The sequence below is a fragment of the Clarias gariepinus genome, chromosome 6, assembly GCF_024256425.1.
Source record: "Clarias gariepinus isolate MV-2021 ecotype Netherlands chromosome 6, CGAR_prim_01v2, whole genome shotgun sequence".
NCBI classification, from domain to species: domain Eukaryota; kingdom Metazoa; phylum Chordata; class Actinopteri; order Siluriformes; family Clariidae; genus Clarias; species Clarias gariepinus.
The window spans coordinates 22,443,375-22,468,108 of NC_071105.1; the positions used below are offsets into that span (position 1 = coordinate 22,443,375).

The following is a 24,734-nucleotide window of genomic DNA, read 5'->3' on the forward strand; positions in this document are numbered from 1 at the left end:
GTCCACTGTGGATCTGACTTGATTGTTGGGTGCATTTCATGAATGCTCGATTGGATTGGGATCTGTAGAGTTTGTAACTAAACCTCATACATGGCAGGCTGTCGCAGCCGTGACTTTTTTAAGTTTGAGCTACACTGGCTTTTTTGTGGGACTGCCGAGCCTTTAAACCCCATCGATGAGCCTTGGGAGCTCATAATCCTGTCATCAGTTACTGGTATATAATTGATAATCAATGTTATTCGATTTATCTGGCAGCAGTGTTAGTGTTGTGGCTAAGCAGTGTATGCACAAAATTATACAAGGGACACAGTATACTACATTTAATTCTCCATTAAATCCCCTGCCACACGAATGCACTTCTCCCAGCATTTCACTAGTGCTTGGTTACCATCAAGGTAGAACGTTTTCTTAGCACCAGATCTATGGAGAGACTTCCTGCTTTGTGTCTGAAATGCTGGCCTCCCATGAACTCTTTTAATGCCCCAAACATGTGGAAATTTCTTGGAGTGAGGTCAGGACTGTACAGTATGGGGGATGTGGCAATAACTCCTAGCCAAGTTCTTATCTAGTTATGTGTATAGTTCCCACAACAGATGAACAGAAAAACTCTTCCACAAGTTAGCGACGACTTCATCAATTTTCAAGAAGCCATTAATGTTTGTGAGAACGACTGTACTGGCCGAGAATGTAATTCAAGGTCATGTGGCCTTCTTTAAACCGTTTGCACCATTTAAATGTTTAGAAGTTTCGCATCATTATACTGTGCTTGGAGTCATCTTGAGTTTGACTTAAATACCCTTCATATTAATGAAAACTTTTTAAAAATCTCTTTTTACACACACTCTTTTCAGAAGGTGACCTTAGATTATAATTCTTCTTCTTTTTTTCACTGTCTGTTTTTTAATGAATTTGTCCATGGGCAGAATCTAACATACAATGCCTGCATGATTGCTTAATGGAGGTCAAATGGCTTCAGCTGATAGAACACACTGGAGAAACGTAAAATCACGATGAAAAGTAATAACTCGATTTTTTGTATTTTTTTTTTAACCAAAGGCTCTTTGTAGTCATTAAGACTACGTGCATGCTGACGCACATGATGGCATCATTAGGCATTATTCAAAACGATCTGGGTTAAATAATAAAATATTGAGCTGTAACACACTGGTCCTATGGTAATAGAGAGCAGGCTTTACAGTAAAATTGTTTATTATTATAATTATTATTATTCCAATATTTAAAAAAAAAATCTGTTGGTATTAATATTATTTCTCAAGCAATAGAGAAACTGTCCACAGAATTCAAGGGGAGATAGGAAAGGGCAGCATAAGGCATTGGACAGGCTTCCAGCAGGGTAAGACATGGGCATGGCTGACTTTCAGAGCCTAACACAAGCACACAGAGCCTGTCAAGGGGCCAAGAGTCAGTGTCTCACTGCAGTCTCACACGCCACACGCTACACACACACTTCAGAGCATGCTACTGACACAGGCCTTTTTTTTTCTCTGTTCCGGCTCTCAGAAGTCTGAGCCCCATTTCAATACAGTATGTCAAAATCTACACTTCTTTTAAAATCAACATTTTAATTTACTTTAGTGTGTGTATGTGTGATACATTTATTTATTTACAAAATGTCTTGGTAAGCGCTAAAGACAGCAGGGATAATGAAATCCAATAAATCCAAATATTCTTCTTTAGCCTCTCTCCGAACAGCTTAAAAGCTTCCAGGATGAAAGTATAAGGTCAATCCAGAGAGTTTGGGAGTAGAGGTCCAGAAAAGGGGGTTCTCAAGAGACTAGGTAGAGTGTAGATGTGTTTATACAAATGTGAAAGTCACAATTTAGTAAATGATGGCTCATTAGGTAAAGCCTGAGTCATCTCTTAGGACCCGTCTATGGAACAAGTATGTAGTATGAACAACAACAGTTAGTGTTGGGAAGATTCATATTGCACCGTGTGTTTAGTACATACTTTATATGTCCATTACATAATGGAAAATAATCAATACTTCATGAGTCTTTTCTTTTAATGCATGATGAGATTATAGAGAATACAGAGAAGTGAATCTTGGATCATTATAATATACAGTAATAATATATACATGGATAAGCGAATTTGGCTTGAAAGAACTTGACTGGCCTGTTGAGTCCTGACCTCAACCCGACATAGCACCTTTGGAATGAATTAGAGCAGAAACTGTGAGCCAGGTCTTCTCATCCAACATCACTATCTGACCTCACAAATGTGCTTCTGGAAAAATGCTCAAAACCATAACCATAAACACACTCCTAAAGTTTTATGTCAGGCAGTTCCATAGACGTATTACTCTTATTCTATAAAGATTCATAATTTGTTGTTGCTGTTTATATGAAAATGTCTCTCTAATCTCCATGGACCTAGAGTGCACATCTAGCTAAGAAGGTTCTGGTAAAACTGACTTCCTTATCTATTTTTGCGACATGCATATGTACATAAGACCACATAGCAAAACAAGGACATCTATGCTAAACAGAATGTGTTAGAGCTAAAAATAACCGTTTCTCCAAATATACCTATAAATTTTTCTGCCTTAGCGAGTGTAATTTCCCTACATTTCTAGTGCTTCCTGGAAAATGTCTCTCTTGAGCTTTTCCATCTTTAGCCATAGCTATTACTCATCATGCTGTATGAGTAAGCTCTAGTCCTGTGTTATTTCTCAGCAGGGGTGAGTAACCATAGGTTCGGGTTCTCCCTTGTCGTCATCTCCTCAGAGCATTTCACACTGATCGCAGTCTAGCTGTGAATATGTCCTGCTATCATGGTTAAGCACTTTTCTCTTAACACTTTTACTCCACTGAAGTGCAAACTGAAACCAAAGACGGGGCTCAGTCCTTTCTCTCCTCATTCTGCTCGGTGGGTTTTCCCTGGCCATTATCTGCTGAGATTTCCTCACTTCCTGCCATCGACTGCTTAGTTGGGCCGTGGCTACATCATGTGCTGTTCACTGCTGCGACTGCTATGTTAGATACATTTTCTAACACTGTACAGTAACACTGAGGCTGGAGTCAATTTCTTTCTCATCTCGGAATCACCACTGCGTCAGGTTTTTCTGTCCATTTCTCCACTCAGTTTCCATATCTCCTGCTGTCTGACAGACATGTGGCAACATAATACTATTAAGAGGTGGTCCTTTTATATGCTGTAATTAGCACTATTCTTGGTTTATTAATGCAGTAATTATGTGAAATTTAATGTATGAAATAGCTAAGATTTTTAAATAATAGAGATCCGTTTTCATAAATTTGTGGAAAATCTAATTTTAAATAAATTACCTTACAGACAGATGATTTAGTGGTTGGCATGGTGGCGTAGTGGTTAGCACTGTGGCCTTGCACCTCCAGGGTCAAGGGTTTGATTCCTGTGCTTGGTGAGTTTCCTCTGGGTGTTCTGGTTTCCTCCCACAGTCCAAAGACATGCAGAATGGACTAATTGGCCATTGGAGTTTTCCCATTGTGCGTGTGTGCCTGTTTTCCCCTGCAATTGTCACTTCGTACAAAAATGTCAATCAGTGCCCCTTCCTCAGCCAGAGACCCAGTGGATAAAAGTAAAAAAAAGGTGGGAGAGGGAGCTCTATTCATAAAGTTTACTGATCAGGAATTACCGTTCCAGAAACTCAAGATAACTAAGGTTACCCCTACCTGGGGCAAAGACACACAGAAACAATATACAATAGCAAGTCAAAAATTATCCGGACTCCAGTTATATTAAAACTTCTTATCAGCATTTGTGGCACTCAGATCAGCCTAAATCTTTTATAAAGACGGAATACAAAGGCTTGTTGACAGATGGACTAAGTGTATTAAGAAATTATGTAGTTGTCTTTTAAAAAACTAATTCAAATTAATTTTACAATCAGAGTGAATAATTTTACTCATCCTTGTATTTATTCCATCAACAGAAAAATGATCAGATCAAGTGTTTAAATGGGACTATTTCCCTGTTGAATAGATTATCAAAAGGTTTCTACCACTTATTCTGATTGCAAATTTATTCCGATCGGCCCGTTTACATGATGGATTTTTATTCTGATTATTAGTGGAATATTATGTTATATACCTAAAGTTGCATTATGCACCAAAATAGACCTGCTGGCTACAATTTAAAAACTGAGATTAATTAAAAATGTTCTGATTTAAAGCATATATGTATAATTGACCATAGAACTACTAACAGAATATAATTATGTACAATTTAAACATAGGCTAATTTGTCATAAACATGCAAACACACACACAACAAAGGATGCGTGAAAATCAGGACAGCAAGTTATGATAAGAAGTTAATTAAAATCTTTATTTCATTATATGTGTTACATTCAATACCCAATGTGTTTCTTTAGGACACATATATGATAGGCATAAATACAAACAAGCGTTCTTTTTTTTTGTGGCTTTCCTAATAGAATAAGATGAGTGAGCAAAACTTCACACCCTTATATTTACATTTAAAGTCCAACTTTATACAAAGTCGATGCCTGTTATTTACAGAAATGAGAAGAAGGACGTGTCTAACCAACCAAATAAAGGTCCAAGTCCTGCGTGTAGGGAAACATACTGTAGCTCGGTATAGTCGGTGTCGTCTATAGTAAAATGGGAAAGTTCGTCATTCCATCGGCTGAAATTTGGAGTTTTTCTATTGATATAAAAACTGATATGATGTAGAATTTTGCAGATTATTTGTTTTGTTTTAATTTCAAAGAATGGGATTTTTATGCTTTTATAGCACAAGACTTGTCCTTTATTAATTAAAATGGTTCTCTTGTTTTAAATGAAAGGAAATAAAAAAAACAAAACAAAAGCAGGTTGACCTGAATGAGCATCATGGACCAGTACAGTAACGTTTTAACAGTCATTCCTTTCAGTCAAGTTCTGTGTCGTGACGTGTGTTTTAAAAGCTACATGTCAAAACACACCAAGGAAGGCAAGATGACACTACATACATCTCTCTATGTGACTAAGAGATGAAACACGATTGGATCAAAAAATATTTTTAAATCTAAAAATAAGGAATGAAAAAACAAACAAACATGTAAATAATGTCTAAAAAAAAAAAAGACCAGTGTTTCTGACATCCAGCAGAAATTGAAAAAAAAAAAGAAAACAAAAAAAAAAGAGATGGCACCTACATTTACCAGATAACTTAAAATGAAACCAAAAAATAGCCCTTATGACTTTTAATTCAAAACATGTCTGGACTAGGCTGGAGAAGAAGAAGAAAAAAAAGTAAAATTGACAACAACAAAAGTCTGACAAAGTGTATGGCAGGATTATGTAGGATGGGAGTAAATGTCTGGGATGTTGTAACAGGAAGTTCAGTAGTTTGTTGTTGACTTTAAACAAATCACAGGGACTCATAAAGTCATATTTCTGTTTTATAACTGTTTTATAAATACATAAAATAGAGCCAAAAATTCTTTGAACGGAGTATCAGCATAAGGACCTCTTTAAGGTTAATGTCAATGAATAAAGCAAGGGTGGGAGGGGAGAGAGAGAGAGAGAGAGAGAGAGAGAGAGAGAGAGAGAAAGTGAGAAAGAGAGATATGAATGAAGCTGAGGTCAGCTTGTTGGAGTGCATGACTATGTCAATGCATACGAACAATGGTAAAACCACCTGAGTTTGAAAAGAAAAGAGAAAAAGTGTTACGCACCAACACAGACTGGCACTAGTGTATACGAGTGAATGTGTCTGGAGATGAAAAGCCAGGGTCACCCTTCATACTCCATGTGCTGACACACACATTAGTGTTTATTATGAATAATATATTGGGGTACGTGTGTTGCACCTCTGCTCCTTCTTTTCCGGTTTCAAATGGCGTAAAAATAAAAACTTGAAATACAGTAATGAGAAAAAACGGAAGAGCATCCATTCCAGCGTCAGCGTTTGGACCAGCTTACAAGCTGTCACATGGGCAATGAACAGAGCTTTCGACAGCTGAAAGACTATGGCCATTAGCCATTAAAAAAACAAAAACAAACAAACAAAAAAAAACCCAGCAACTCTCCACCACGGGGAAAAAAAAACAAGCCTTGTGCGGTAAGTGTCTGTGTATGTGTGTTTAGGGATTTAGGCTTGTCTCTCCAACCTCCTGAAACAGTGACGTGTAGAACTCAGGCTCCAGCTGTTTGTTCCGGTAACGGTTAACAATTTCAGCGATTTTCTGTTTTCGCCGTACATGTGGAGGGCTGTACGAGTCGCTGTCCAGTCTCTTCCTCCGACACGCATTTATTACCGTCTGTCTCACTAGAAAACCTGGCAAGAGGACACAGGTAGAACAACGTGCTGAAAATCTATAGCGTGGAGTTTGATTTTCCCGCCATGTATTCTAGCCATTCTAGTCCATGCTGAAAACGTAACTGGACACTCAAGACCACTTTAATGGAAACATGTGTATTCATGCTCATTTAGGTGACTCTTTAATCTCCAGATAAGCTACAGTAGTCAGGGAATTTCAGAAACTGCTGATCATGTAAGATTTTCATGTTTTTAGCATTTAAACAGCATGGATCAGGGCGAGAAATTTTTTTTTATTGTCAGCAGAACTTTTAGAGAATAGCTAAACTGGTTGAGACAGATGGGCTACAGGAGCAGGAAAGCACCTCAGGTTCCACTCAAGAACGGAGACTATAATGGGCCCAGGCTCTCTGAAACTCAACAGTGCATGAAAAGTAAAAAAATTTAAATTAAATATTCAAACCTATACAAATGGCACAAACAACTATACTTAAAGTTACCCATTCTGTTGTTTAACGTGTAGATCGTGACCTGTATTTGCAAGATTTTATGGGCTTTGCTCTTGATTGGTTAACTGCATGGATGAGCAGGTGTACAGATGTTTCTAATAAAATGGACACCAATTAGAAATGTTAAGTCAAATAAAGGCACACTAGCAAGAAACCCACCCAGTGATCTCCTGCTGACCACCATGTTGTCCACAAGGGGGATGACCATGCTGAATTTTCCCATAGCTCCATGCAGTTTGATGCGGAAAAGGCCGGTCTTTAGTGGGTGGATGAATATGACTGGCACATCTTTCTCAGACGAGGTGGGCCTGTTACAGAATAGACATTATAGAAATCAGACTCAATCAGAGCACACACATATAACCACACACATCTGAACTGTGTTTCCAATAGTTTTGAAGTTAAAAGCAATCTTATGTGGGGGGTATTGACCTGGAAGCACTGCTGTTGACTGCACTTTCCACCCCTGTGCTGGTCTCAGCCAGCAACTCAGACACAGGAAAGTTTTCTGCAGAGAGTAAGATCACGCTAATTTCAGAACGTTATAAAAACAAACATCGACTGTGGTAATACACACAATTAAAAAAAATATATATATTTAAAAAATAAATACAGCAGTGCATGCAAGGCAGTATTTTTTTTTTCTCGATTTGTGTAAGTAAACAAGGCAGAACAAAGCCAACAGCTTTTAAGTTCTCTAAAGCTGCAGATGGAGAAATGAAACCCGTTTGCAAATTTGTTTAATGACCAATTAATCAAAGAATTATAGCACCAAGTAATAATTCACTAGACAATTAAAAAAACATCTAGCAAATTTACAAGGTGTAAAGCGACACATCATTATTGTGTTCCTGGATTAGACAGCATGCACCATTTACATACAGTAACAAAATATAACGGATAAATCATACAGATTTATCAACCACCACTGTGGTTTTATGTGGTTTTCTCAATATGATATCCCATTGCAGGTGCTTTTTTTTTTAAATTACCAATGTCATCATAGCGCTCCACCCAGACCACCAAGACTTTAGTCTCCGGACCCAGAGGCGGTATGTTTCTTCCTGATGGCAGCTTCTTACTCTTTACTGTAGGAGACTGACAAAGAAACAAACAACAAAAAAAAAAGTTGAAAACAAGGGACAAATACGAACACGGCTGTTACAGTTAGATGATTTCAGCTAAAATTTTTAAAATACTGCTTTTAAAAGTACGCCTTTCTTTTTTTTTTACCACGGATGCGTCAAGGGCATGATGTCAAGTGAGTGTGTGTGTGTGTGTATGCTGTAAAGACATTGTACAGTGGCTATAGAAAAGGCAATCAGCAGGCTCTCCATTTCACTGCAGGACACACTGACAAATCTTAGCTCAATTTCACATGGCCGCTAGCTCTCTAATTTCTATCGGTTGATGTTTATCCTCTACCTATTTTCACTCCTGGGAGATTAAGTGAAAGGTTCAGTGAGTGTCTGTGTATGAGAGAGTGTGTGTGTGTAAAAGATAGGGTTAATAGGTACGTGTATACCCGTTGTGCAGGTCCCATGTTGTCAGAGTGGTTGGGAAAGAGCTCCAGTGTGAGGTTGGGTTGTTTCAGTAGACTGGGCATCAGCTCCAACTGGGAATCAGAGTCCGCGGTGGGGAAACTGTTCTCAGATGACTCTGCTACACAGACACATACACGCACATACATGTATTATCATTAAACTGTATAAAATGCAATTTGTGTAACTGAATAAAAACATCAGGTACAAAAGTCTTCTCTGTGTAGTTTCTCAAATTCTGAACATGACAAGATGCAATGTGTTCTAGTAAGCATGACTGAAACTTTTTAACTGAATAAACGAGTGAGCTTTTGCGCTTTGTCTGCCAAGCGTCACGTGATTACAACTGAGCCAATAGTTCTTCTGTCCTGCACATGCTATGGGATTTGTTTATTATAAAATTGTGACCACGTGTGTGTATGCACGTGCGTAAATCAAAAGCAAGTGTCATTAGAGAGGTTCCTTGTTAAAGAAGTTTCCCAACAGAGCAATGTTTCCGTTAGTGTGTGTGTGTGTGTGCATGTGTGTGTGTGTGTGTGTGTGTGTGTGTGTGTGTGTGTGTGTGTGTGAGATTTTCAAAGATAGATGGGTTCAACGATGACGCAAATGCATTGCTTGTGATGGAGACTTTTTATAGAGGAAGAGCCATCTGAACAACCTGTGTCAATGAATGAAGAAAGTATGCTTGTTTTTGTATTACTTTCGGTACAGCCCTCGTATAAGCCTAATAACACTGACATGTCTTGTCTAGCACCAACTGTTTTGACTGCACAAAAACTTTGATCATTTGGTTTTATCCTGAGAGCAGCTTCAGGCTTCTGTACGTGTTTACCTGAGGAGTCACTGAGCGAGGGCACCACAAAGGCGATTTCTGTGAGAGCATCAGCGTAGTACAGCACCCTCTTTTCACCATTAAAAATTCCTCCTCCCGACTCTCCCACAGATACAATCTCATCTACAACACCAAAAACAGTAAAGGGACATCTTCGTTAGTCCACATTTAACATAAAATTACGCTGAGATGTAATCCAGTAGCATATGGTTTGTTATATGATGAAAACAATTCCAGAATTATATTAGTATATCGACTTTATTGACTGTCTGCATGTGTCTACCTGGTGTGTCTGTGCCATTGGATGTGTTGATAGTCCAGCTGGTGTACACACTCCCAGTCCAGCCTGGGTGTTGTCCCACTTCCACTGGCCATCCAAGAGACAACAGGAGCTCTAGAAAATGTGGCTGCACACTTGCTGAGGACTCCATGTTCCTCAAGATCTACACCCATACACACAAGCATCCCACAGTAGGGATTAAAAATCTTGATTAATACACACCAATACAATCATTATTATAGTCCTGCAGATAGTGCACAGAGGCTGCTTATACTCTACCTCTTGGCTGCTCTTCTGGCCCGCCCTCATGTAGAAAATGAATACAGTGTCACATGGTCGGCAAGGCAACAAGTCCAGGTAGCCAATGTCGTCAAAAAAGCCTGATGTGGCCGAGTCAAGAGCGATGAGGTGAGGAGGCAAACGACTATTACTTGGCTCCTGAGAAAGAATAGAATTAGGCTTGTATGATTACAGTGCTCTCTCTATATATTCTTCAGTTAAAAGTTCCAACTAAATCCATTGCATTTTCTCATTTTGGACTCCCAATGACAATATTCAACAATTCAGTCAGAACCAACACATTAACACATTACAGTATATATATCACTAGGCCAAAGCTAAAAAAGGGATAAGAAACAACGATGTATAAATGACAGTATATGGTGCTATATGAGGAGTGAGATCATGATAACTGTACGAGGGAATCCACTAAAAATATTAGGAAGCACTTCTTCTCTTCTCTCTTGTCTTCTATTACCTTTAGCGCCTCTAATGAGAGGAAGCCGAAATGTGAGAGAAAGAGGCGAGCGGTTTGGAACTCCTGCGCTGGAGGCGGAGGTCTGCAGTCAGTAAGCGGGTCGGGGAAGGGTTTATTTCTCCACAAATCCTCTGTGTAGTGCTCTAGGCTGGTCTCATAATCTATCTGCTTTACCATCACACCACGAAGCTTATCATGCTGCTGTTCCAGCTGACACAAACACACACACACACACAACAGTGTCAGTTGACAGATCCACATAATATTTTATCTTACAATCTTCATCCAACACACAAATACTAATGACTGCAGCCGTGAAAAAAATGATAAAACAAGGTTAAAATTTAGATGAAAGGATGTTTATATGCCCATCAGGCACTCAATGAGAGATAAATAATGCCAGCTTAATCAACTACCACTATGAACCATACCATGATAAAAATAGAAAATAAAGAAAAGTCTTCGGCCTGATGGAAAAAAGGGAGTTTTTATTAGTTTATCAGTTGTACCCGTCCCCCAAAACAACCAGAAAAAAAAATACTCATGCAAGTACAATTAGGACTGTTAACCAGTGCACATCATATCACCATGTGCTGATGTACTAATATGTGACAGTAAACCCCACACCCATAGACATATGCTCAAACTCACAAAAGCATCTGAGTGCTTCAAGGCTGTATGCCATGACATTAAGTCAGTAAAAGACTCCTGTCAGTAAAAACACAGATTGCACATCTTTCCAGTCCTATTGCCTTCTTTTATAGTGATACAATGTCAACTAAACATCTTCCAAACAGCCACAAAGTCCTTGCTTACCTCTTTATCTACTATATCATGAAGATCTGGAATGCTGAGGTCAGCTTTGACGAACGGTATCTTGTCCACCTCTTCAGGGAATGGCCGGTGTTTGACATTAAACCGAATCCCGACATCATTTTTGGGCGTTGGCCGACCCTCTGGAACAAACACCTGCTGCAGGAGAGAGGGAATATGCTTAAAAAATGAATAAATAAATTAAAAAAAATAATAATAAAACCTGTGTTTTTTTTTTTAATCGAATGCTCGTACTAGATGCTTCTAATGCTGGGTGGTGATTATAAAGTAGGTGGACAAGCGGTATGTTACTTTTACCGTCGTGGCGCATGGCGACAGCATTTGGGTTTGTGCGTTTGCTGGCTTTTACCACTTAGTGGCGCTATATAACTATAGACTGACGCCTCAGGCATTAGTTCGTTCTCTCCAGGATTAATGAGCCACAGCTCGTCTAGAGCCACACGTAGTTGCAGATAAAATCAAGTGAAACACTGTAATTAAACAAATTCATAATCACAGTAGTAACATTACAGTACAAATTTATAATTAAAATTAAATCAAATATTTTTAGGATTTTGAGTGTGACGGTAATAACCATTCTAATTGTCCACCTACTGTAGATAGAAACTCTGACACTGGATTCTGATTCTGCATTTTTAGCTCCGACAGGTTTTTTCAGTCTATAGATTACCTTCTGATTGGCCCTGGCTCCTCGAGGCTGGTGGAACAGTTGCATCGTCCAGGCGTGGCGACCACACATGCCTCGAACCAGCATTGTGACAGATGGACAGGGGTCTGAGAACAGAAACACAAAATGGCTTTGCTGCTAAATCTACTTTGGCACAGAACGTGCTGCCCTCTAGTTTAAGTTTAAGAAGAAATTGATTTTATCATTTGAAATTGATTCAAAAAACATGTTGCAGTAAGCCAAAGAATGATTTGGGAAAAGCAAAAACAATCTACCTTAACAAGATACAAGTTAGAAGAAGTGGATACTTATACGATGAAGACGCTTGCAATTTTCTATTTTTAGTTAAAACAATGTAAACATGTATGGAATTTTTTATAATAAAAAAAATAATTTGATATAAATAAGGCAAGGTACTCCCAGGGTACTCCCTGGATGGGGTGCCAATCCATCGCAGTCTACCTAATTTACTTTAGCCAATTCTCTTGGGTAGGGGAACATCCCTTCAAGGAGATACCTGTTAACCAGGAAGGACGGAGACTATCATGTGCTTCCTCAAAGACACACCCCATGACCCTCCCCCATGACAGCACGGCCAAGTTGTGTGTGCTGTCTACACACACGGCCATGGATGACTGTCGCGTCGCATAATCCAGTGTTTCATCATTTTTTTTTCTACCTTGCCATAATTTCATACTAGTAGCAGAAATTTATAGTTACATCAGCCTGCGCTACTTTCTCAATATATCATACCTTTAGTTTACTATTTTAATTACTTACATTGCTTAGATCTAAGACAAGTATTTGGATACTTTTTTTGTATTCACTTAGCTTGATGTACAAGAAAATTCTATTAGTGCACCAAATAATGCATATGCTTCATTTTAGATTCCACCATAAATACCAGGTACTCACTTTGTTCATTTCCGAGGGACTGCTCCAACATGGCCAGGATGACCGAATTGTCAAGGACAAAGTATCTGAAGTTACTGTGAGACGTGGATGTCAGCCTGGAGTATTTAATCAGCGTCTCCTCGTTCAGCAGACTGCATGTGGAGGCAGGGCCACTTGGAGATGGGAATGCCCCCAACACCTGCATTATACTGGAAGAGAAAAACACAGGAGTGATTGACATGTGAAACCAAACTAGGTTTCCTTTACAGTACCTCCTGTAATAACACTGATTAATTAGTTCAGCAAGTTTTACAGTATACATTTACAAACCTCCTCAAATAACACTTTAAAAAATATATATATTCTGTTGAGCAAGAAAAGAACTGTCCCTTTGACGATCTGTCCTCTCGATCCTCTTTTAAACTGATGTTAATGTAATCCATTACAAGGCACTGTAGGACTATCTGCTCCCTACTGCATGCATGAACATTGTGATTGGGCAGGGTCACTGTAATGGATGAGGAAAAAAAATAGCAGGACACCCCTTCTTCCCAGAAAGTACTTTCAATTTTGGTCTTCGGCGCGATATCGTCTGGATTCAAACTCACCATCCATCTCCGGACTATTCCACTTAATTACAATGACATTATTCATCTCATATTACAACTCACCAAGACAACGTAGCTTCGGCTGCGTCCTTGACCCTCATGGAGGCAGGATTATGTTCTTTGTCGCCCTTATACCTCACTTCCTGGTCACCTGTCTTGGACTTGCTACCAGAAATGCCCAGTTCAACAATCTCCAACACTTCTATCAAGCAATCCTAAAAAATGGACGGCAATAGACACAAACTCAACAGAAAAAGAAAACACGCATACAAAACATAGATTCTAATCACACAATGATATAATGCTCTGTCGTGACTGAATACCTTTTCATTGAGCATGTCAGGATGCTCGGTGAGCCACACGCAGAGGCACTGGAAGGCAGCAACGATCATGGAGTGTAGGTCTCTGGAGTGGTGCGGGGCAGGTCGACTGCACTGGTATACAATGTAACTACAAACCGAACTCACAGCTCGTTTCCGGTCCGAAGACTCCACACTTGCTTTCACCTAAAAAAAGAAACAGTTTTAAAAATATGCAATTGTTTGTATTATTCTTGACTGAGCTAAGTCTCTTTAGCCATCATAACTGAACTCACGAGTCTTCTATAATGTTTGAGATTACATAATGCTAGAATGAGATTGGAGAATTCGGAGCAAGAAATCTAAGATCACACATTAATGCAGAATCTCTTCAGATGCACTTTTTTCAGAGTATTTTTTTTTTATGAGCTCTCCTTTAGTTCACCAAGACTGGGAGGGTCGTGTCAAAGGTGTCAGAAACTGTGAAGGCATTGAACACTTGTATGTCTTGCTGGAAGATCCGAGGATGACTCAGATCTACGCAGAGGAAACATTTAAAATTCCATGGGACATTATGGAGTCTTAACAATGAGCATTCAGATCCTTTTACACCAAACCCACTTATCTAACCACAGAAACAAGTTGCATTCAAACTTCAAAGTACCATCTTTGTAAACTCCATATGCTTGTTTTTGTGGTTAGATTTGCCTTGCAAATACTTTCTTTGTGTGGTTGTAGCATCTAATCAATCTGGAGATTCGGTTGCCTCATCTTCTGCAAATCTCCCACCACATTTTTTTTGCTCTTTATCCATCGTCCTCACTGTGCAAGTGGACAAAACATACTTATCCCCTTCCAGGTAATTTCATTACAGCTCTGCGTGTTTAAAACCTTTTAATTATAACCCTAACATAATCACAGTAATCTTCCCCATGCTGGTGTATGACTGAATTGGCCTCTGAGTCACCTCATATTTAAACCTCAGTGAAACAGGAAGTCACAAATGAGCATACAAGTTCTTAAGCACTCGGCTACACTCAAAAGAGGAATATACATTTTTCTGTTACATTTTGGTCGTAATAAAGACTTAAATATGTCTAACAAATCTGATTTGCTTAATATACTGTATATCCTTTTTTAATACATACGGGCGTAAATTGCACTTGTTTTCTCAGAGAAATCAACTTCAATTAACAGTTAGATCTGTCTTACATTTGTGCGTTTGAGTGTGAGTATTCAGCTAATTATCCTAACCTATTTAAACCTTTTTATTTATAAGGCTGCCAGGTGTTGTGCTGCTGGCATGACTTGCTTAACTGAACACCTGTGTCATCATCTTGGATTGCTCCACTTCTTAGCAAGACCTCAGCACTAAAGCCAAGAGCAGAAGTGAATCTCAGTTAAGAACAGAATAAGACAGATTATCTGCAGTGCCTAGGTTATGGCTTGCCAAACCCTAAGAATAAAAAAACACTTGGCTCGAGACTAAGCTAAGAAGTCAGCACTGTAGAGTACTAAAGTACCTTCAATACAGTAAGTAACATCATCTTCCTCCACCAAATTCCCCCCCCAATCTATCGATTACATTATAAAAGGACAGTGTGTACCTTCGCCAGGCCGGCAAGCAGCTCCAGGGCAGCAAGTGAGATGCTCATGTCAGGCCTCCACTGCGAGTTGAGTCTCTGGGTGACCAGGTGGATGCTGCGGATCAGCAGGCCGGCTGCCGTGTCTGTGTGGAGAGCTGGGATATAACACACAGCATGCCACAGAGAGCGGGTTAGTCACACACACACACACACAAGCCAAGCAAAGCAAAGCAAAGCACTGACACACAGCCAGCAGCCACATGGAACAAGAAAAGTAATGTCAAACATACAAATGCACAAATGCACATAAGCATGTATGCATGCATAATAACCAACGCGATCGCCGCACTAATTAAAAACACAGATTCCTTTACTTTCATACACAAGGTGCTTTTGATCTATTCTAAAACCATGCATCGAAACAAATACTAAGATAAAGCTGTACATCACAGTTGGATATTAGCTTTTTTGTAGTCTCAAAAATCTTGGTTCTTTGATTTAATTATTCTACTACATGTAGCATTCGTATAATGACCAACAAATGCGATGGCACATGCAAAGTCTATAATGATGTCATGCCTTGATGAGAAAAAAAAAAAATCGCACAACAATTTAAATAGTTTGCAATACAGAGACGACCAAAGTCGAAAACAAGGCCACTGAGACAGACATTTAAAAAAGCAATTACTTATGCTAGATCTATTTTTTAACACTATGTCCTCATTTGTCTTAAAAAAAAAAAAATTGTTTTCCCGTGAAGTGAGCAGACATATTTTCTCTTCTCAGAATGCATCAGTACAGAGTTGTCCATCTGGACTTACCATAGTCTCGCAGAAGAGCCTGGGCAGGTCTCTCACTGTCTGGTGTGGTGGCCTCAGAGCTGCCTGCACTAGAATTACTGATGCCACTGTTATTGCGACTGTGGCTCTTAGCCAAAGAATGGCTGCTGTCCACGCTTCCCTGAACATTGAAGGAGGAGAGATGGCAATGCTACACTAACAATGGTTTTATTTTATTTTTACCAGTGGACTCCAGAATTACTGGCAGGTGACAAAAAGTACAGGAAAAGATGTAAAGTAGAATAAATTTAGATTAAAAAAAACTGTAGACACTGAGACATTTTCCATCCAGACCAGCTGAATGAGCATAAGAGTATATTATTGTTAATATAAAATAAAAATATATATATAAAAAAAAAAAAAAATAAAATGAAGTAAGTTCTTTATTCTTTTGAGCTGCCACCATCATAGTAAGCGTTTTGAAAGAATCACATAAAAAAGCCTTTAACTACTATTTAATCACTATGCCAATAATTCTGGAGTTGACCATAATTCCACTTGAGATAGGGTACAAAGCTGCTTCTTCTTTTTTTTATTTAAGTAACAGTTTAGGGAAAAAAATCATATTTATATAAAATTTATATGCAACCTACCACTTCGGTTTGGGCTCCTATAGACTCCAGTAGTGCAGAATCTTGAACAATATTCAGCATTGCAGCTATAAATAAAACACAATATAAAAAAAATCAACCCCATAATCCATAGGATGCTGAAGAGAGACATCCATCAATCTGACACACTGGATAAAGTAGTGCAAAATAAGGTTAAGAATAAGTTTTCTTGAATAAATCAATTACATAAAGATAAGCAAACCTAGTATCATCTGTGTATTAAGTGGATCAGTTTCTGTTTGCAAAGCACCAATCAGAATATTGACCAATCGCAGCTTCAGTGAAAGGAAGGACACTGGCTTGTCATGAAGCGAACCCTCATCATTGCTGAATTTCCCTTCCAAGAGAACCTAAAAAATAGATCATTAAGTAACTTCAAGTCACCTCATTAGTCATGTTTAAACATTAACATTGTTATAGAACTGCTGAGTTTAGAATATAAAGCATTTACCTCAGATTTAACGTTGCCAAAATGGTGAGGCAAGGGCAGCATGGATAGCAGGATGTTAATGGAAGCTCTCCTCAATTCAGTGGGGTTTACATAGGATTTAAATTTGGTCAATTCACTGCAAGAGGGAGGAGAAAAACAAATCACTTCAATTGATCCATGCTACTATAATTGATCACGGACAGATAGTTAGGCTAATAAAGCCAAGAGTCTCTGTTTCTAGCATTCCTAGTGTGCTTTTTGGTGAAAATAAAAGGAAATAAGCTGAGAGACGCAGTAAGAAAGTTATTAAGAATGGACCTGACGATGAAGACACTTTAGGGTGTGGTAGAATGTTTTTTTTTTTAGTCTGAGCAACTTAGAATACATGAACATATCTAAATTATAAAATAGAATAATTTGATGAGGTGGCATTAATCATAATAACATAAAGAGGCATATTAATTAGCATTCTGTTGCTGATATTTTTTTATCAAAACATTTAAATAACGTTTCCATTTTGGATGCTGCATATTCTATAAAAATATAAAAAAAATGTTTATGAAAACATTCAATAATTGTGGCTGTAGAAAATAGAAAGTCAAAGGGGCTTGCAGTAGAGGCCTTGCACATCTCCTCACCGGTCAGGTAAAATGATTTCCAGTGCAGATATAAAGTATGGAACCACTACGTTGATCCCTTTCAGATCAGAGCAGAACAGAGCTGAGGAGTTCAAGATAATACTGGCCAGAACCGGCCTGCAGATGAAGTCAGAAATTTGGAGGCCTTGGATGAGGACCATGTAGAACCTGTTTAAATGGAGAACAGAAACTATTTAAGAGAAAAAAGCCAATTATTTTAGAAACCTCTTTTCAATGTTTACATAAGAACAAGTTTGTCTGTCAGATTATATCTGCAGAACAAAATTGCAGTGTAGATGTTTCAAATGAAAATGTGAAATTAGCAATGCAAGCAAATAACACACTGGTGTGCGAGAGTGTGTTTTGTGTGTGTATTTAGAAAGAAAGCTAGCCAGATTGATAGATAGATGTGTGTCATACACAGTACTTACTATCAAGATTTCCTAATTTTATGTTTCACACTTATCTTAAAAAAGATTCAAATACTTTTTAGATGTTTAGAGTGTTTTGTTAATTTATTAAAAATAAAGCCTGAAATATACCATTTACATACTGTAAGTATTTGCAATTGAGCTTTGATGCATCCTTCGTCTAGCAATGGTCCTTAAGATGCTTTTATAACTTTATTGGGGTTTACCTGTGCCTAACTGAATTTACTCACTCATCATCTTCTTTACCGCTTTATCCTGTATCCTGTCGTAGGGGGCCTGGAGCCTATCAAAGGAGCCTTGGGGCACAAGACGGGGTACACCCTGGACAGGGTCCAAATCCATCGCAGGGCACACACACACTCTTTGGGAACGCCAATTAGCCTGATCTTCATGTCTTTGGACTATGGAAGGAAACCAGAGTACCCGGAGGAAACCTACCCAGCATGGGGAGAACATGCAAACTTTATGCACACAGACACAGGAATCAAACCCAGAGGTGCAAGGCGACAGTGTTAACCACTACACGACCGTGCCACCCCTAACTGAACTTGCTGGATACAATTAGGAAAGACACAAACCGATTTATATAAGGTGTCACCATAATTTCTTTTGTTTTTGTCAGAGTGAAAATAAAGCCATAAGATTAGGAGAATTATCTGTAGACCTGCGAGACAGGATTGCATCAAGTCATAGATTGGGGAGGGATACAAGGAAATTTCTGCAGCACTGAAAGTGCCCAAGAGCACAATAGCCTTCACTGTCCTCAAATGGAGGAAGTTTAGAATAACCAATAGTCTTCCCAGACCTGACTGCCAAGGGTCTTGGTCAGAGAGGTAACCAATTCAATTTTATTTGTATAGCCCTTTTAACAATTGTCATTGTCGCAAAGCAGCTTTACACAATCAAAAGAATTATTTAAGTTTGTATGGAATGTGAATGAACCAAAATGGTCAGATAGTCCCTGATCAGCAAGCCAAGGGTGACGGCGACAGTGGCAAGGAAAAACTCCCTGAGATGGCAATAGGAAGAAACCTTGAGAAGAACCAAACTCAACAGGGAACCCATCCTCATTTGGGTGAAACAGAAAGCGGGAATTGATCTGCATTCATACTGTGTGTTAGGTGGCAGGCAGGTCAGCATAACAATTGATGTTAATATGGAGTCCAGGTAGTTATTGGAGGCTCAGGTAGAAGTGTAGGAAATTCCGGTCCTGAACTATCGAGCGACTGCAGCTAAGTCAAGTCCTCAGAGAAACTGTCAAAATCAGTCGAGGCCAGAACCGTCTTCATGGTAGAGTGAAACCGTCCCCACACACCAGACGCATCCCAACGAGACACACAGGGCAATCAAGAACTCAAGGGTCACTATATCATTATCACTATATCCACCAATCAGGCCTCTGTCCTAGCGTAGCCAGACAGATGCCATTCTTTACTAAGAGGCATATGACATCCTGCTGAGAGTTTGCCAAAAGCACCTGAAGGACTCTTCGACCATCAGAATAAAAATGTTTTGGTCTAATGACACAAACATTTTGCTATTCGCAATCATTAAATCAGGCATTTAATAAATCACCTTATTAAAACCATTCCTGTAGTCAAACACTGTAGTGGCAGCATCATGCTGTGGAGATGTTTTTCTTTGACTGGGAGAGTGAGATTAGTACAAAGGAAAAAGAATAGAGAAAAAATATACAGCAAAATAAAAGCTATTCTGAGTAAAAACCTTTCTCAAGAGTTCTCAAAGGCTAGGGTAATTGTTCAGTTTAACAAGACAATGACCTAAATCATAACACCCAGAACACAGGAGTGGCTTCAGAACAACTTTGTGAAAGTCCTGGAGTGGCCCAGCCAGAGTCTCTAGAGATCCTGAAAATAGCTGCGCTCATCCAACCTGGTTCTGCTTGAACTTTTCAGCCAAGAAGAATGAAAGAATCTTGCAAAAAAAAAAAAAGAAAGAAAAAAGTGACAAGTTTGAAGCATCATTCACAAGCAGACTTGAGGCGATCATTGCCGCCAATGCTGCTTTAACTGAGTTTTAATACTTACAGTACATTAATGAGATATTTTAGTCCTTATTCATTTTTTGTTTTATATAAATAAGAGACTCCAAACACCTTTTAACTTTGTCATTGTGGAATATTGTGTGAAGAATGATGAGAAAAAATAGGATTTAAATTAATTAAATGAGTTTAAAACCTAAAATGTGGAAAACTTGAAAGGGTCTAAAAACTTGAACATGTACAGGTGTAAAGTCTACAAATGTTTGGCGCTGTACTGGAGGGACGGACCTCAACCATTAGGGCAAACTAAATAATATTCCCTTAATAGGTGGTTTTATGATGGTGATAAAGCACTGACTAACATGTTGTTCCGATAGATATTTAATATTTTGAATTAATTTGAATAGATTTTTTTTCTTCTATAATGTGATTTATTTTGAGATATATCCATAGTGGTGGAAACATCCCTAGTCTGTGGGAGATTTAATGGCAAAGCAAATATTTCTTTTTTTATTTGCAGTAACCCAAATATAGCACTTTCTAGCTTTCTTGATATCCCTTCCATCAACTAAAAAAAAAAAAAAAAATTTAACCACCCAACACTTGAAACACACTTAAATGCAACACACTCTATTTGGTTAACTAATTTAAAAGCTGTGTAATGCACTACTAGTATGTGCTACTCGTTCCCAAATCTCTTTGCCTGTTAAATGACACACATGTTCTGGGACAAATATGGATCGATGATGGGTAATATTTTTACAAGTTAAATGAATTAGCTAAATTTCTTAGGTTTGTTTTTGTGGATATTCCACATTATTACATGTTTCTGTAAGGAGTATATGTTCTCTTCAGGATTTCCTCTGAGATTCACAAAACATTTCAATGGGTAAACTAGCTACTTTAAATGTCCTCAGGTTGTGAATGAGTGTGTGCATGGTGGTCCGCGATATTCTGCTGTCCCCTGTATGTGCACGTGCATGTTCATAGAATAGGCTGTGTATCCACCATAACCAGGATAAAGCGTTTAGTAAAGATGCATGAACAACCTGAAAAATATAAATAGACTAAAAACAATAAGGACACATTGTTCTTTCACACTGAGCCTAATTACACTACACTATATTTTCCCTTAACAGCACGCTTGTTGTGTTGTCCCCCCCTCCGTTACTAACAATAAAATAGGCGAGGTGAACACAACTCGCAGCAGAACCTCACACAAAGACGCACTGACGCAATAATGACGTTACATAAAAACACTATCAGGATAGATTAGGGACTATTTCTGTACAGAATCATCTCCTCTAAGTACTTATTCAATTTTCTTTAATCTGTACTGAGTAATGGTGTCATTAGCTAACTAACTAATCTTGTCATATTTTGAGGTTAAATTATTATTAATGATGCCATTTTTAGGCTGGTTGATTAGATTTCCAGGCAGCCAAAAATCAGATGACCTGGGCAGCACACTGAGGATTTTACTAACTCAGTGGAATGGGATCTATAATCTGTCCATGCTGCTGTCTCAACCACCTCCCCTCCCCCCGACCACCCCACAGTTTTCCGATAAATTATTATTATTATTTTTTTACATTTAACATTTTTTTATTAAGTTGTGCAGCTCTAACTCATTGTTAAAAGATTCTTTGCCCAAACCCCATAATTCCTCTACCTTGACAGGTAGACAGGCAGGATTTCCTCTCCAGTTTTTTTGCTGCAGAAGATTCTGCACAGTGTTCCGCAGGCCTCTGCTCGACCAGACTCATAATTTTCCGGAAACTCATTGGCATCAAACATAGGGTTTGACACCATGGTGTCGGTCGACATTTGAGAACCTTTTCTCCTCAATTCAACTCCAGCCTGAGTAGCAAGGGCTGAAAAAAAAAAGAAAACAGCAAGAGAGGCCAAATTTAAATGACAGGTTTTTTTTTTACATCCACTAAAAATGGTCTTAACAGGGATTACAGACAAAGAGAACCAAAAAAAAGATTTTTTTTAAGTTAATATATTTTACTATATATATATATATATATATATATATAGTATCCTGCAACTACAATGCAGGCTACACTGCGTTATAAGGCATTTCATAGTGAATTACCAGTACTAATATTATTCATCTACCTGTTCTACATTTTCTTATATGTATTCAGTCCCATTTCAAATGTCTGTTGTGCTGGTTATTATAGTTCATCTGCTGGTTTATCATCTTTGGATTGCAACTTTGAGAGTGGTTCAAGTCAAACTGGGACTTTTGATTGGGCAAAATAACAATGGTTAAAAGAGTAAAAACTACTTTTATTTCTTTATATAATCCCCCTGCTGCACTAATGTGCTTGTCCCAAAGCTTCACTAGCACTTGGATACCATCAAGTTGTTGTTCCACAAGGTAGTAAGTTTTTTCAGTACGCCAGAGCCATGATTTACGTCTGAAATGCTCAGCTCCCAGGAAATCTTTTAATGACCCAAACATAATGAAATGGCTTGGACCGAGATCAGGACTGTACAGAAGATGTGGCAATAACTCCCAGCCGAGTTCCTGTAATGTGCAAATAGTGTTCGTTGATCATTGTCTGCACAGTTCCCACAGAGAGATGTGCTTCTTCTTGTGGTGACAAATTATCCGTCGATTTTCAAGGATCAGGTGTTCCACTTGCCAAATAAACACAGGAACTAGTCTTTAACAGACATACGGCCTTCTTTAAACATTTGCAAGAGACTTATCGCCGTACTGTCTTTGAAGTCTTCTGTAAATATTAATCAGGTTTTATGCCTCAATTCATGAATAATTTTATCACAAGTCCCAATTTGACTTGAACACCCTTCAAACGTTTCTGCCACATTAACAAGTGCTATGCCATTATTATCTGATAACAGTTCAATGTTTAAATCACATACAGTTCTTGTACAATTATGGTTCTGGATCTTTGGGGGAAAAATCTGATGCAAAGAAAAAAAAGAAATGAAAAGAGAGACAAGCTCTCCTGGTCAGCCTCCCTGTTATTGAACACAGCAGTTCAGAGTTCATGGAAACAAATGAAAACAAAAAGGCAAATCACTCTTGATTAGCACCTTTCCATAACACAGTAAAAGGCACACTATGGCAGAAACAAACTGCACACACATCCACAACATGCAGGAACGTCCATACCAAAAAACGTAACAGGAACTGAAAAATCATAAAATTGTAAATGAAAACACCAGGCGAAACTGAAGACAATGTTGGTTGTTGTGTTTCTTTGGAGGAGATTGGTTAGTAGAGGTCCTTTAGGTGGATGATATGAGTAAACAACAGGTCGTATGATCGTATGTTAATTTACATCCAAAAAAATTATGATAACAAAGAAATACATAAATAAATACTAAAGGATCAATCACAACAAATATTCCCAGGCCTTTGCTGGTGCTTTGATCTAGATATTATTTGACAAAGAAAATTTTTGAATATTTGTTGCATTTGAGCCTGTGACATTTGGGCAGCAGTCAATAAATTTTCCGGACCCCTAATACCAGACTCAAGCAATGAATGATCAAATCTCTTGTCTCAAGAAAACAATACTGCAACGACAACAAAAAGTGACAATGTCAAAGCAAAAGAAACGAGTCAAAAAGGAAAAAAAAATAAATAAATCAACCAAATAATTGCAACTGGGAAAGCTTGTGTTCCTACTTACAAGATTTATAAGAAAGAAGAATTTGGAAAAATGTTGCTGCAAGATAACAGAGATAAAAAATGGAAACAAATCAAAGAACAGCAGTAATAGAGATCCAGAAACTATAAAGAATGTCAAAATGGTGGTTGTTTTCGTTTTGTGTCTTTATCTTTACTTGGATAGTACTAGAGCTAAAGATAGTAGAGTAAAAATAGTGACTAGAACAATTTCAGTTATTCACCATGCATATAGAGAAATGGAACGGAAAGAAAACAAGCAAACACATTGACACTTGGCTACAAATCAAACTAACATTCAGCTCAGAATACTGTTTTAATTATGGTTTTTTTCTTGCTTTTTAAAATCTAATACCACTTCAATTTCCGTTCCACGTGCATGTCATACACTTCAAAAGCAGTTTTCAAGAGTTTTGACCTTTTTTTTTTTATTGTATGGTCACCTTGATTCTGAATTCTACTACAGTTTAATTTTGAAGACATTTATACACTCGACAATGATCACAAATGACATTACGCTCCCCTTGTGCCAATAGCTCTGACTCATCAAGGGACTCTACAGGTGTAAGCTTGTATCTGGCACTAAGAAGTAAGCAGCAGATCACTTAAATCCTGTATGTTGGTTGGGTCCCCATGGATCAGACTTGTTTGACCAGAACTTCCATCAGATTTTTGATTGGATTTTCGTGCTCCTCAAACCATTCCTGAACTATTTTTGCAGCGTGGCAGATTGCATTAACCTGCTAAATGAGGGAATACTGTTGCCATGAATGGGTGAGTTTTCCCAGCAGAATATTGTCCAGAACATCATACTGCCTTCACAGGATCCCCCCAATGCTGGTGCAATCTCTTCCCCAAGTAAGCGATGCACAAGCACTTGAACATCCACATGATTTAAAAGAGAATGTAATTCATCAAACCACCACCTTCTTCAATTGCTCCATGGTCCAGTTCTAATACTCACATAACCATATGTTTTGATGGGGGACAGAAGTCAGCATGGAAACAAGGATTGCCTTTTTTCAGCAACTTGTAC

General features: G+C 38.4%; 1 protein-coding gene across 7 annotated transcripts in view; it reads right to left on the reverse strand.

Annotated features, from left to right (window-relative positions):
* Nucleotides 1-4,318: 4,318 nt before the first annotated feature.
* ralgapb (Ral GTPase activating protein non-catalytic subunit beta) overlaps nucleotides 4,319-24,734 on the reverse strand; it is a 53,607-nt gene continuing 33,191 nt past the window's right edge. For 3 of the 7 annotated variants that reach the window (XM_053497976.1, XM_053497974.1, XM_053497971.1), the window contains 21 exons: nucleotides 21,701-21,902; nucleotides 17,596-17,763; nucleotides 16,979-17,093; nucleotides 16,730-16,877; nucleotides 16,510-16,574; nucleotides 15,899-16,037; nucleotides 15,099-15,232; nucleotides 13,516-13,698; nucleotides 13,256-13,407; nucleotides 12,606-12,793; nucleotides 11,694-11,797; nucleotides 11,006-11,161; nucleotides 10,190-10,399; nucleotides 9,712-9,870; nucleotides 9,436-9,595; nucleotides 9,153-9,275; nucleotides 8,305-8,441; nucleotides 7,772-7,877; nucleotides 7,212-7,287; nucleotides 6,939-7,087; nucleotides 4,319-6,288 (listed from right to left, as the gene is read on the reverse strand). In XM_053497976.1, coding sequence (XP_053353951.1) covers nucleotides 6,095-6,288; nucleotides 6,939-7,087; nucleotides 7,212-7,287; nucleotides 7,772-7,877; nucleotides 8,305-8,441; nucleotides 9,153-9,275; nucleotides 9,436-9,595; nucleotides 9,712-9,870; nucleotides 10,190-10,399; nucleotides 11,006-11,161; nucleotides 11,694-11,797; nucleotides 12,606-12,793; nucleotides 13,256-13,407; nucleotides 13,516-13,698; nucleotides 15,099-15,232; nucleotides 15,899-16,037; nucleotides 16,510-16,574; nucleotides 16,730-16,877; nucleotides 16,979-17,093; nucleotides 17,596-17,763; nucleotides 21,701-21,902 — 3,068 coding nt within the window. In that variant the 3' untranslated portion in view covers nucleotides 4,319-6,094. The remainder of the gene's footprint in view (nucleotides 6,289-6,938; nucleotides 7,088-7,211; nucleotides 7,288-7,771; nucleotides 7,878-8,304; nucleotides 8,442-9,152; nucleotides 9,276-9,435; nucleotides 9,596-9,711; nucleotides 9,871-10,189; nucleotides 10,400-11,005; nucleotides 11,162-11,693; nucleotides 11,798-12,605; nucleotides 12,794-13,255; nucleotides 13,408-13,515; nucleotides 13,699-15,098; nucleotides 15,233-15,898; nucleotides 16,038-16,509; nucleotides 16,575-16,729; nucleotides 16,878-16,978; nucleotides 17,094-17,595; nucleotides 17,764-21,700; nucleotides 21,903-24,734) is intronic. The other 4 variants (XM_053497978.1, XM_053497972.1, XM_053497977.1 and 1 more) reach the window with 3 other exon arrangements.